This window comes from Bubalus bubalis, chromosome 20, assembly GCF_019923935.1.
Source record: "Bubalus bubalis isolate 160015118507 breed Murrah chromosome 20, NDDB_SH_1, whole genome shotgun sequence".
NCBI classification, from domain to species: Eukaryota; Metazoa; Chordata; class Mammalia; order Artiodactyla; family Bovidae; genus Bubalus; species Bubalus bubalis.
The window spans coordinates 43,324,759-43,337,786 of record NC_059176.1 but is presented as its reverse complement, the minus strand read 5'-3'; the positions used below and the strand labels follow the sequence as shown (position 1 = coordinate 43,337,786).

Genomic DNA, 13,028 nt, shown 5'->3' with positions numbered 1-13,028 from the left:
GAGACATGACAATGAAATGTTATTGTTCCATCGCTCAGTCATATCCGACTCTTTGTGACCCCATGGACTGCTGCACGCCAGGCTTCCCTGCCCTTCATTATCTCCAGGAGTTTGCTCAGACTCATGTCCATTGAGCCAGTGATGCCATCCAACCATCTCATCCTCTGTCATCCCCTTCTCCTCCTGCCCTCAATCTTCCCCAGCATCAGGGTCTTTCCAATGAGTTGGCTCTTCACATCAGGTGGCCAAAGTATTGAACTTCAGCTTCAGCATCAGTCCTTCCAATGAATATTCAGGGTGAAAACAAATACACAGAAGTAAAAATGAGTTTATATATGTGCATGTGTATATGTATCATATATAATCCCAGTCCCCACCTTAAATATGGCATTTCTCTTGTTCATGAATCTGCATGGCTTTTCTGGGCAGCTCCTCTCTGCTTCCTGCATCCCTGTGATATCCTGAGGGCTGGGGCTGGGGACATCTGAAGACTCACTTGCTCACTTGTGTGCATCTGGGCTGTGAAGGCCCCAGGTGGGGCTGGACCAGGTGGGGCTCTCTGGGCATCTCTCTCTGCGTGGCCTTTGCAGATGGCCTCTCCAGTCTGGTGGCTTCAGGGGAGCCAATGAAGATGCAGTTTTCACAGTTTCTTAAAAAAAAAAAATTGTTTATATTTTTGGTTGTTTATGTATGTGCTGGGTCCTTGTTGCTGCCCGGGCTTTTCTCTAGTTGCCACAAATGAGGACTCCTCTCGAGTTGCAGTGCACGGGCTTCTCACTGCAGTGGCGTCTCTTGTGGGGAGCACAGGCTGTAGGTGCATGGGCTTCAATAGTTGCACCACATGGGCTCAACAGTTGTGGCACCTGGGCTTAGGGCTTAGTGCCTCTGAGGCATGTGGGGTCTTCCTGGATCAAGGATCCAACCGACATCCGCTGCATTGGCAAGCGGATTTTTTTAACCACTGAGCCACTAGGGAAACCCTGGTTTTCACATCTTAATGGCAAGTATAATGGTCAGTGCTGGCTGGATTTTGAGCTCTATTGATAGCAAAAGTAAGTTAACAAAACCACTTTGGAGGGCCACTTCACCAATAACATACCAGAAGGTGAAAATTCGGTAGTTCCAGCAATTCCACTGCTAGGAATCTGCCCCTCAGATATAAGCACAAGTTTACCAAAGTATGTGGTAACAGTTATTAAAATGTTCAGGGCAGCATTTTTGTACAAACTAGTGAGACCCTAGAAACTCAGCGTCCATCAGCAGGGGCTGTGCACGTGAATCGTGGATCACACCTCACCACCACCCAGCTCACTGCACCACCTTTGACCTAGGCCTAAACCACTGAAATACCCTCCCAAACTGCCCCTCACCCCTCCTCCTGTTGGCTTCCAATCAGTCCACCAGTGCAAACCGGATGACTCCTCGAATCTACCCCGCCACAGCTAAAATCCTTTAGGCCTCTCCCATCTCCAGCAGACCCTGCACACCCCACACACATGCTCCAGCCTTCACCCTCATTACTAGGGTATGCAAGGTCTGGGGCTTTCCAGGGAGTGGGTAGGGGGCAGGCTAGCCAAGGTGACAAGCTTTATTGCTTGGTAAAGTAGTTCCATACCTTACCAAGCACCTTGCAGAGGTAGATTTTTAAGTATTTATTCAGTTGCTCCACGTCTTAGTTACGGCATGTGGGATCTGGTTCCCTGATCAGGGATGGAACCCAGACCCCATGTATTGAGAGTGCATGTGTATTAGCCATTGGACCCCTGGGGAAGTCCCCAGAGGCAAATTCTCTAAGTGAATGGACCCCTCCTGCATAGGAATCTTCTAAATAAATCTTTGCTGTCATAATTCTCATTCATAAAAGTGTATTGTTTCTGAGAGATCCCACAAACTTGCCTAAGCTCAAAGCCCTCCCTAAACCTTCGTCACTCACCCATCCAGCCTGGTGCTGTGCTGTGCCCCAGACTCTCCATCAGAACTTCCTGCTGTCCTTCCTGTCACTTCTAGCCACAGGGCCTTTGCATGGACTGTTTCCTCTGCCTGGTTACTCCTTCCCCCTGCCTGAGGTCCTTTCTGACTATCCCAAGATCCCTCCACGTCTTGGCACTGTTGTTCTTTCCTGTTTCTAACAGTTGCCATGTCACTTTGTACAGGATTACCATTTGTCTTTCCCACCAAATCACTGTTTCACAAAAGCAGGGGCTGCGGGCACACTGTCTCTGGCACTCAGTGGAGCCCAGCACATAACAGACGCTTGTTTAGTACAGGCTGATGTGGCTGCATGTCCCATGGGAAGCAAAGAGGTGGACAGGCACGTTCTGACAGTTCAAAGGGAACACAAGCTGGGCTGGGTCAAGTGAACGCCTTCTGTTTAAAAGAGATACGCACTGGATCAGGACAGTGGCCCAGGCACAGATGGCAGAAACCTAACAAGAGGCCCAAGTGAAAACTGAAAACACCTGTGGACGGGGCTGGCTTCAGGCAGGGCTCGATGCAGGCATTCAGCTGACCGCACCAGGACTCCGCTCTTTCCCTGCTTCTCCCCATCGCTTGCTTCATCCTCCAGCCTGAGACAGTTCTCCCCTCGAGAGGGGCAAGGTGGCAATAGCAGCTGCAGCCTCACTCCCCTGGGTGCAAGTTGTGCAAGAAACAAAAAACACCTCATCCCGGGGTGTGTGTGTGTTAACTCAATCGTGTCCCCACACTTTGCGATTCCACAGACTGTGGCCCGCCAGGCTCCTCTGTCCATGGGATTCTCCAGGCAAGAATACTGGAGCGGGTTGCTACTGCCTTCTCCAGGGGATTTTCCTGACCCAAAGCCTGAACCCAGGTCTTCTGCATCGCAGGCAGATTCTTCTAACGTCTGAGTCACCAGGGATTCCTGAGGTGGCTCATGCAAACACCCTAGGATTAAGTCCACCCTGGAGTAGGGGGCCTACAGGGCAAACATCCACCCCCCCCCGCCCCACCAACCCAGCACAGAACAGAAAATGAAGAGTGCATGGATCATTACATGGAAATCGGAAAATAAGTTACCCAAATAAGGGGAACTAGGTACCATGAGGCCAAAACAAACACATATCATCCTACAGATCACTATAAACTGGTAAGTGTGTTTGTGGGTTTTTTTTTTTTTTTTTTATGAAAACAAATTAACAGTAGCTTCCACGGGACAAGGCAGTGGCAGTGGGGGAAGGGGGAGACATTTCACTCTACCATTCTTTAATGATGATGCTTTCTAAACTTTTCTGAATTTGCTAAAATCAACGATGGAAGCTTTTCTTTTTTTTTTAACAAATAATTTTAGTTCTTAGAAATGACAGCTGGGTATAAATTCTATAACTGTCACTCAGAGCAGGCTGTGACACAGGAACAGCAATGTCAGACAGTAACAGGTAACACATCGTATTAGTACCATACAAAATCACCACAAGTTTAGGCACTTTATCAAAGGAACGTGTTTAGAAGCTTGGCTGATGCCCGAGTCACACCCTGGAAAATCATCACGTTAGATGGAGCACATGACTCGTGACACCGGCACGACTTTCCTAAGTAAGGTCCTGTTTGGACAGAACCCCTGGATTCACAGACCACACAAAACCTGACTGATATCAAGAGTGCTCCTAACTGATGAGAGAGGTTTAAATCCAATAAATTTCAAGTGATTACTCGGGATTTTCAAGCTGCGTGATTTTCTGTTCTGTGTCTTCTGCAGAGATTTGGGATTCACGTGTCCTGGCGTCCTGACTGTGTATGCAGATGTCGGAGCACTGAGTGGTGCTCCTGTGGCCTGTTTTTAATTTCACAGTTATGGATGTGGTGTCTGTAAAAGCCTGATTCAATGCATTTGAGAGTCTTAAGTTCGTCTGATGAGAACGTGGTATCCTTTTGTTTAAGGGAAACAATACAGAAGGCTGCAGGTCAGGCCAAGGGTGCGGTGCCACGGTCCAGCCAGAGACGCCTCCACATTTCAGTGGGAAAGTCACACCTGCAGGTTTCCACTGAAAGTGATTTTATGGTAAACATGAATCTGTCAGTGTTTCATGTTAATTACAAAACCTCTGTCCTCTTACTTGAAGCCTTTTAAACAGTAATTCTTTTGCTGACCAGAAACTGGCCACATGGCAGACCTTTCTCAGCAGAGATGGGAAGCCTGTGTGTGCGTGGTCACCCATGCCCTCTTCCTCTGCACAGGGAGAATGTCCCATCACAGCTCTTCCTTCTTACTCCCAGCCCGATTGTCTTCCTTCGAAGCCCGGGGTTTCGGGTCTCTCTCCTTCTTTTTCTTGCCCTTCTCTTGCTTGGTTTGATTCTTCTCTTTGCTTCCTCCCCCTTTGCCGGGGTACACCTGGCCCTCCAGGGTCACATCGGCACACCTGTCCTGACTGACCAGGAAGTCCTTGATCTCCCATGCGTAGCCCCCATCACGAAGCATGAAGATGGCACGGTCTGATCCCACGATGAACCTGGACAGACAGAGGGGACCACGGTCAGCACACAGTTGGTGCAGGGCTAACAGTTCAAAACAGGCCTGCAGCACTTTTAAACTAAGAAAAAAGAATCCCCTTCAAATTCTACATGAACACAGAACAAACTGTCCTACTTCCCCAGGCCTAGAAGCTGTTGACATTCACTGTTGGAAAGTACTAGCTGGCTCAACTATTTAACAACTCGGCTCAGATCAAAAGAGAAGGAGGACCTGGGTTGTGTGTGTGGTGCAGGGGCTGCTCATGTGAAGGGAGGTGTCAGAAGGGGGCCTTGGGAGGCTGCAGATGGGCGGGCCTCAGGGCCTCTCTCAGGGAATAGAGGGGAGGCTGATGTTTGGGTCTGTTTTACAGTCTTAAGTGCCCAGTTAAGGTTTCATGTGACAAAGGCCTCTGCTGACAGAGACTGACAAACACAAGTTTGGATTGGGTCACAAGAGGCCCTCAAAGGGCTCAGGAGGATGCTCGGTGACTGGACAGAACTCAACCCCGGAGGTTAACTGCTAGCAGCCAAGCACGTTCACGCTCCGCAGGTCCCAAGGAGCAGAGAGTAACAGAAGAGAGTCCAGGCGTGTGTAAAGCACCCCCCACCCCCTGCCTCCATGTATCAGTGAGAGCTCTGGGCCCATCACCACCACAGCACTCACTCGTTCCCCCAAGTGTCTACTTATGCTCACAAAAGCACTCACCACCCTAGACACTCTGAGTATTCCTTTTGATTCCTTTTGTACTTCCTGAACTAAAATATTGGAAGACGCTACACTTTAGAAATCGTTATTGACAAAGAAAAAGGAAATTCCTCAAAACTGCATCTCAGGATCATACTGACCCGTGATGACCAGACTCCTTCACTTTAAAGTAACAGAGTCTGGTCCAAGCTTCTGTGTGAACACAGCCACACAGAAGAGCTTCTCCCGTGGGCGGGGACTTCTAAAGGAAGAGGCACACCGTCAGACGTCAACTAATTTTCCACCCCCCACCGGGGCTAAGCTATATATATAGCTTCTTACTCAGATAAAAGAGAAGTTCAAGATACATAGATAAATGGCTTTTGGATCAAATGAGATATGAAAACAAACAAATAAATTTACTGGCTTTGACCAAACCTGAGTAGTCTTCTTCAAAGAAAAATAAATAAACTAGGTAAATAAATGTAAAAGCGGACAGACTAGACAGGAAAGGTCCAGGGCCCTGCTAAGTATTGCCAGGAATGACACCCATTGCATCAACAGAGATAAAGCCCAGCAAAGCCCATGTTTCTCAGCAAGGCTTTAGTTTTACCTCTGGACATCATAGTTGGCATTGAAAAGGCTGCCCTGCCACAGGCTGGTGATCTCCTCCGTCTCCTTCTCGGTGGGGTTTCCTGACACGGTGACAAACATCATGAGCGTCTTGCCCTTCTTCGTCATCTTCAGTATGCTCTCGGGCTTGCCCGGGTCTATCTGCGAGAAATCTATGGGCGCAGAGGGTCTTTTGTGCTCTGGGAGGTCTCCTTCTTCTATGTCGTCATCTTTCTGTAAGGATGGGGGGTGGGGGAGGGGAGCGTCACATAGAGTGTGCACTACAGTCGGCAAAGGCAGGAATGTCCGCATGTGAGGTCAGGTGCAGGTTTATGGTCTAAATCATAGCAGAAGGGCTTCTCTGGTGGCCCAGCGGTTAAGAATCTGCCTGCCAATGGAGCGGACATGGGTTTGATCCCTGGTGCAGGAAGATCCCACATGCCACTGAGCAACTAAATCAGGACCTGTGAACTCTACGCTTGAGAAGGGAATACCTTCTGATGTGCTGAGGATGAGAGCTGGGTCCTTCCCTTTGGGCGGGGAGTTATAAATACAAAAGTAGAAGAATGCACCCATGATATTGGGCTGGAATTGGAGGCAGCAGACAGAACTTATGATTTTTTGATAAACAAGATAAAAATATTTAAAAGAACTAGTGTTCCGCGGGGGAAAAGCTAATTCTGGCAAAGGAAACAGAAAATTAGTCTGGAACATCTTCTTGTATCAGAAAGTAAGAAAGTGCTCGGGGAATTATGGGATGTGTCAGGATGACACAGAAGCAAGCATGAAGCAGAGCTTGTGGGCCTAATTGGGAATAATCTGAAAATCCAAATAATGACAGAATGGTTTATAACTTCCCAAACAAAGTAAGAACTACTGGATCCAGGCCCACAGAAATAAACAAGACAATTAATTACTAACGGCAGAATGCCAACTAAATAAATGTAAGATAAATGAATTAAAAATACACAAAAGAACCAGTTGTTCCTTGGAGAAAAGACTAATTCCAGCAAGGAAAAGAAACCAGTGCTGCTCGATGTTATCATATGTGTGATCCTTGACAACATCACGGTAAGTGAAGGAGAAGACCACATATGCACTGCAGGAGTCTATTTATACCAAACACCCAGAGAAGACAAAGCTATAGACAGAAGCCGATGAGAGGTTGCCTGGGGCTGGCTGGAGGGCTGGGAGGAACGCGGGGAGGGGTGACTGAGACCACAGTTTCTTTCTGGGGGTGAAGCAAATGTTCTCAAATTGACTGTGGTGCTGGTTGCACAACTCTCTGAACAGTCCAGAAACCACTGAAATGTACGCTTTAAATGAGTGAACTATAAGGCATGTAAATGATATCACAATAAAGCTATTACTTAAAACAACAAAAAAAGAGCCTTTAAAATGAAACAAAAAGCCCCTATATATCACTACATGGGCCTCTTGACAAATCACTGAAGGGCCGAGGCTTAAGACATCAACAATAACGTCCTGTATTAAACATATTTTTAATAAGAGAACAAGATAATTCTAAAGCCATGTCTGAAGGTGATCCATATTTGATCTGGCTTCAGCTCCCTAACTCACCTGCATGGCCTTGGACCAGACTTCATAAACCTCTAGGCCTGTCTCCTCGTCTATAAAAGGAAAAGCAGAATTGGGTGATCCCCACGGCCCTAGCAGTGTGGAGCCAACCTTCTCCTCAACTCTGCCACCCTCTCAACTGACCCATTTCTTCCTCATTTGGCTCTGAAAGAGCTGCTGGAGACCTGCAGGAAAGCAAATGAGCTGCACTGTCACGTGGGCCTGGGTGTGGCTCCAGGCACCACTCCTTTAGCCGTGTGGCCTTAGTGGAAAATCATTTCCCTCACCTATAATGGGGAGGGGGGTGATCACAGCATCTCCCTGCTAAGCTTGTCTGGGAATTTAATGACATAAAGGCAAGCAGCACATACTTAATACATGGTGCTGTTACCACTTGTTCAGCCACTATGCCGTGTCAGACTCTTTGTGACCTCATGGACTGCAGCATGCCAGGCTTCCCTGTCCACCATCTCCTGGAGTTTGCTGAGACTCATGGCCCTCTGTAATCCAGCTTCCAAACAACTACTGAAATCACCCTCTTAAAGTACATAGGAACTCCTGGTGGCCAAACTCACAGGCTGTTTCTGACTGTATTCTATTCTATTTCTCCACAATACCTATGTATGGTCTCCTTAGAATACTTCAAGACTTCTAGTTGGGTCAACAACCTAGAATATTTTTATTTTTCAAGCTGATTCCACTAACGGTCATGGCATTAACTCCATAGGTTACAAGGACCATTTCTTTTTCATGAAAATATAATTAATCAGAAGTCTAGCGCATACAGCAAGAGTACGGATCTTTTCAAGGACCTTTAATTTCTATTTTATATGTCTGACTGTGAGTTTCAGTTACAAGAAGAAAAGAAGAAAAAACACAGTACCATAGATGTAAAAGAAAAGGTGGCAGCAGAGGTCGAGATGGTTAGATAGCATCACGGACTGAATGGACATGAGTGTGAACAAACTCCAGGAGATAGTATGGACTTCCCTGGAGTCTCAGATAAAGAATCTGCCTGCAATGCAGAAGACCCAGGTTCAATCCCTGGGTTGGGAAGATCCCCTGGAGAAGGGAATGGCTACCCATTCTAGTATTCTTGCCTGGAGAATTCCATGGACAAAGGAGCCTGGTGGGCTACAGACAGGATGAGACAGGCTGGATGGAATCATTGACTCAATGGACATGAATCTGAGCAAACTCCTGGAGATAGTGAAGGAAAGTAGAGCCTGGCGGGCTATCGTCCAGAGTCGCAAATAGCCGGGCCTGACAGAAAAACCACCACCTTAGATGTAGGTGCAATTGTCCAGGTCTTCTCTTAGTTGCACTGCTTCCCTGAGTAATCTTACCCGTTCTATCACTTCCTTTAAACTGAAAGCAATCACACCTTCATCCCCAGGCAGGGCTGGGGGCGCAGAATGTGACCAAGTGGCCTTTCCCACACTCTATGCAGCCCTGCCTCCAGGCCAGTCTTACATCTTTGACTGGCTTCGCCACTTCTCCAATATGTTTGTCAAATTTCATAGCTACAGAGCTGAACTCCCTTATTCTGTAAATGCTTTTCTTCCTCCCAGGTCCTTGATAGTAAGAACAGCTACTATCTCCTGAGCAGCTACTATGTCACAGGCATTGTTCATTTAGTATATCCCATCTCAGGACAGGGCTTCCCCGATAGCTGAGCTAGTAAAGAATCCACCTACCATGCAGGAGTCCCTGGTTCAATTTCTGGATTGGGAAGATCTGCTGGAGAAGGGATAGGCTTCCCACTCCAGTATTCTTGGGCTTCCCTGGTGGCTCAGACGGTAAAGAATCTGCCTGCAATGCGAGAGACCTAGGTTCAATCCTTGAGTTGGGAAGATCCTCTGGAGAAGGGAATGGCTACCCACTCCAGTATTTCTGGCCTGGAGAATTCCATGGACTATATAGCCCATGGGGTCGCAAAGAGTCGGACGCGACAGCAACTTTCACTCACCTCAAGACAATCCTGTAGGATGCACACTGCACTGAGCTGTGGATGAGGCCCAGGGAAGGTGAATAATTGACTCAAGGCCACAGGCTTGACAGGGTGACACTGAAGTACAAACTCACTTGTCTGGCTCTGCTGCTATCTCCCCACCTACCCCTTCCCCGGCACCTGGTTACAGTAATGTAAGAATTACTTTCGGTTTTTCTACACCAACTGGGACTCATTACCACAGTGGAAGGAGCACCACCATTCCTGCCCCTCCCCCCCACCCCCCTACACACACCTGAGGCAGGCCTCTCCCTGCAGTGATGACTTTCACACTGGCAGAGGATGGGGAAAGACCTTAGGGACCCCCACAAGGGGAGGAGGTTACCACTTCCTTCAAAAAAGCACCCTTAGATTTTCCAGTGGCACAGTGGGTAAGAATCTGCCTGCCAAACTAGGGGACACGAGTTCGATCCCTGGTCCGGGAAGAGCAACTAAGCCCATGCGCCACAACTACTGAAGCCCATGTGCCTAGTGCCCCGTGCTCTGCAACAAGAGTAGCCACCACAATGAGAAGCCCACATATTGCACGCAGAGAGCAGCCCCTGCTCACCACAACTAGAGAAAAGCCTGTGCGCAGTGACGAAGACCCAGCACAGCCAAAAATAAAATAATTTTTTTTTTTTAAATGAGAGATTAAAAATAAAAAAGCACCCAGAGACAGATCTGCTCTCCCACAGAGAGACTGCAATTGCCCGGGCAGGGCTTTCACATTTGCAGTGTCTGCAAAGGGGAGCTCAATTCACCTAAAAGGAACCCTGCAAAGTGGGATGCTACCTAACTTTAAAGATAAGGAAAATGAGGATCACAAAGCTACCAAGGTCAATACATCAGATGGTACTACAACTCACGTCTAAAAGTCTCTATTTAATACATACACCACCTGCATGCATGCTCAGTCGCCAAGTTGTGTCCAACTCTTTTACAATCCCATGGACTGTAGCTTGCCAGGATTCTCTGTCCAGAGGGTTTCCCAGACAAGTATACTGGAGTGGGTTGCCAATTCCTCTTCCAGGCAATCTTACTGGACCAGGGATAGAACCCTCATTTCCTGCACTGGCGGGCGGATTCTTTACCACTGAGCCACCTGGGAAGCCCACATACACACATGGAAAACCACAATATAATAAAACATCAGCACTGGAAGAAATCATCCGGTAAAATCTCATTCTACACATAAGGAAGCTGAGGTCTAGGGTGGAAACATGACTCACTCAAGGTCACACATGCAGTGGAACCCAAGTTTCTGACATTACTTCACCAGCAGTGCAAATAAACCAAGAAAACACAACCACCTTTGGATGGGCAAAAGGCAGCAACAATGTTTTGGTTTGTGAACTTCACCTAAAAAGGTTAATACCCTCTCCCTGCCATTACACATTCCAGCCCATTCAATTACCCGAAAATTGACTCGCACAATACCAAGTCATTGCTCCCTTGAACGAAAAATCTGAGTTCCACAACAAAAAACCACTAGCCTTTAATAAGGCCTCCTACCCCATCCAAAAAAGTAAAGGCACGCACAAAACTTACAAAAACTTTCAACAGGCACATATACCAAAATGGGAACTGTGAATCCTTACTTAAAACGCGGGAGAACGACGAAAGCTGAAACGGCGCTCTTTGAAGATAATCCTCTCCATACCCCTCACCCACCCACGCACCCCGTTCTCAGGAGTGGGATGGAAAAGGTCTCCCCCCGCCCTTCATTAGAAGGGCTCGCTGACCACGGGGAGCAACGCGGAGGCGACCAGGGCACTGATGACAAATAGGGCTGAAGAGTGAGAGGCTGACTCGTGACTGGAGTTGCCCGAGGAACGGTGAAAAGAGGACATCGGGATGAACGGCTTGGGGCAGGGGTCGGCAGACTGATAGGGAAGTGGTCAGAGGAGGCACTGAGGGTCAGCGGTAGCTGGAGTGGGTCATAAGGCCCATTGGCATGCAGACAGAGGAGGTTAGGGGGTCAAAAGACACCAAGACGGAGGTGTAAAGGGTCCCAAGACAGAGAAGGTAAGAGGTCACTAGGAAGGGACCCGGGACAGAAGAACCGGGAGAGTGTGCGCGCGCCGCGGACCTCCCACTGTTCCAGAAGACGGGCCATGTCGGCGTCATTGTAGTCGCGAATATCCTTCTTCTTCTTCCGGGGAGGTGGGGTGGCCTCGCCGGGTGTCTCGGCCGGGCTGTCGGCGGCGAAGGCCCTCGGCGGCGGCAGCAGGAGCAGCATCAAATCACAGGCACAGAGAAAAATCACGGTGGCGCGGGCCCAGCCGGAGGCCGCCATCTTCGTCGCGCAGCGTCGCGCTGCCGCGTGGACCAGACTTGCGCGAGCCCTGGCCCCACCCCAGGCCGCCTCTTTCCTGGGCCCGCCCCTTGCCGGTGCCTGAGCGGGACACGCCTTCAGCCCCGCCTCCATGGGCTCAAGGCCACCCCCTTGGCCCCGCCTCCCAAGCTTCGGTAACCTACCAGGCTCCGCCCCGTCCTATTTCCTCGGGCCCACCTCCGGAAGCCCCGCCTCCTCCGCCATTTTGGCTCCGCCCCGCAGCCGCCTCCCGTTGGTCCAGCATAGGCGCTCTGCCCAGTGTGGCGCGCTCCTTCATTTTCTGCCAGCGATCGACCTTTTTCCTCTCTTAACGAGTAAGTCAGGTCCAAAAGTTCCCTCAGAGCCTCTAGGAATCCTCCAACAGCGCCTCACGAGGCCTCAGGTTTTCGCCTGTGAATTGAAGTGGAGCTGGAAGTTCTGGGAGCTCATTTGCTCCAAGAAAGCCCGTTTCACGAAGTCACACGCTTCCTCTGAGTCTCCTACAATTTCCTTTAAAAACGCCAGTGGCAGGTTGGGCAGCTTTCTCAGAAGATCACAAATAGATTGGGCCCAGTAATTTGCTGTTCAGTAGAAAGAATTCAGTCCGTCTCTCAGTATTATTGTCATCTCTTGAAACTGAAAGTTGTTTTTTTTTAAATCATTACTTTTCATTTGTAAAACAACTTCAGTATTTCTTCTGATTTTAACCTCATATTGGCGGCTCTGTCTATTCCTTTTGAAGGTTGAATTATTCTGTTTTTTTGTTTCTTGCCTTAAAAGATTCAGGCCAGAAATACTTTAAAATTCCACGGATTTTAAATGGTTGATCTGCTGACTTTAAAATTTTTAATTGGATGAGAAAGACACGAATCCCTTACTGTAGCTGTAAAACATTCGACCATTGTACAGTGTGTTCTCTTCCACACCAGCCACAATTCTGTCCCACACAAACCAGTTATCACTCTCTAGAATATTGTATACATTTTTCTGTATATTTACAAACACCAAAGTGTCTCTGAAAACGGTTTTGTTGCATTTATATGTGTGTTTATGTCAGCATGGGCTTCCCTGGTGGCTCAGAGAGGGTAAAGAATTGCCTGCAATGAAGGAGACCTGGGTTCGATCCCTGGGTCAGGAAGATCCCCTGGGGAAGGGAATGCAACCCACTCCACTCCAATATTCTTGCTTGGAAAATCCATGGACATCAGAGCCGGGTAGGCTACAGCCCATGGGGTTGCAGAGTCAGACATGACTGAATGACTGATATGCGACCACACTACAAGTTGGTATGCGTATTAGCATTTTAAGGGTTTTTGACTTAGCAATATGACATGAAGTTTGACTATACTGCAGTATAGTATCCATTGATTTTTTAAAAT

At 48.3% G+C, this 13,028-nt stretch overlaps 2 protein-coding genes across 3 annotated transcripts in view; one reads left to right on the top strand and one right to left on the bottom strand.

Annotated features, from left to right (window-relative positions):
- Positions 1-3,440: 3,440 nt before the first annotated feature.
- On the bottom strand, positions 3,441-11,699 carry MESD (mesoderm development LRP chaperone). The gene is made up of 3 exons (XM_006075379.4): positions 11,425-11,699; positions 5,766-5,998; positions 3,441-4,466 (listed from the first exon to the last, which is right to left on the bottom strand). The coding sequence occupies exons 1-3, from the start codon at positions 11,629-11,631 to the stop codon at positions 4,208-4,210; spliced, it is 699 nt and encodes a 232-aa protein (XP_006075441.3). The 5' UTR covers positions 11,632-11,699; the 3' UTR covers positions 3,441-4,207.
- Positions 11,700-11,873: 174 nt separating this feature from the next.
- CFAP161 (cilia and flagella associated protein 161) overlaps positions 11,874-13,028 on the top strand; it is a 139,148-nt gene continuing 137,993 nt past the window's right edge. For both annotated transcript variants that reach the window (XM_025271293.3, XM_025271292.3), the window contains exon 1: positions 11,874-11,984. The gene's annotated coding sequence lies outside the window, so the exon portion shown is untranslated. The remainder of the gene's footprint in view (positions 11,985-13,028) is intronic.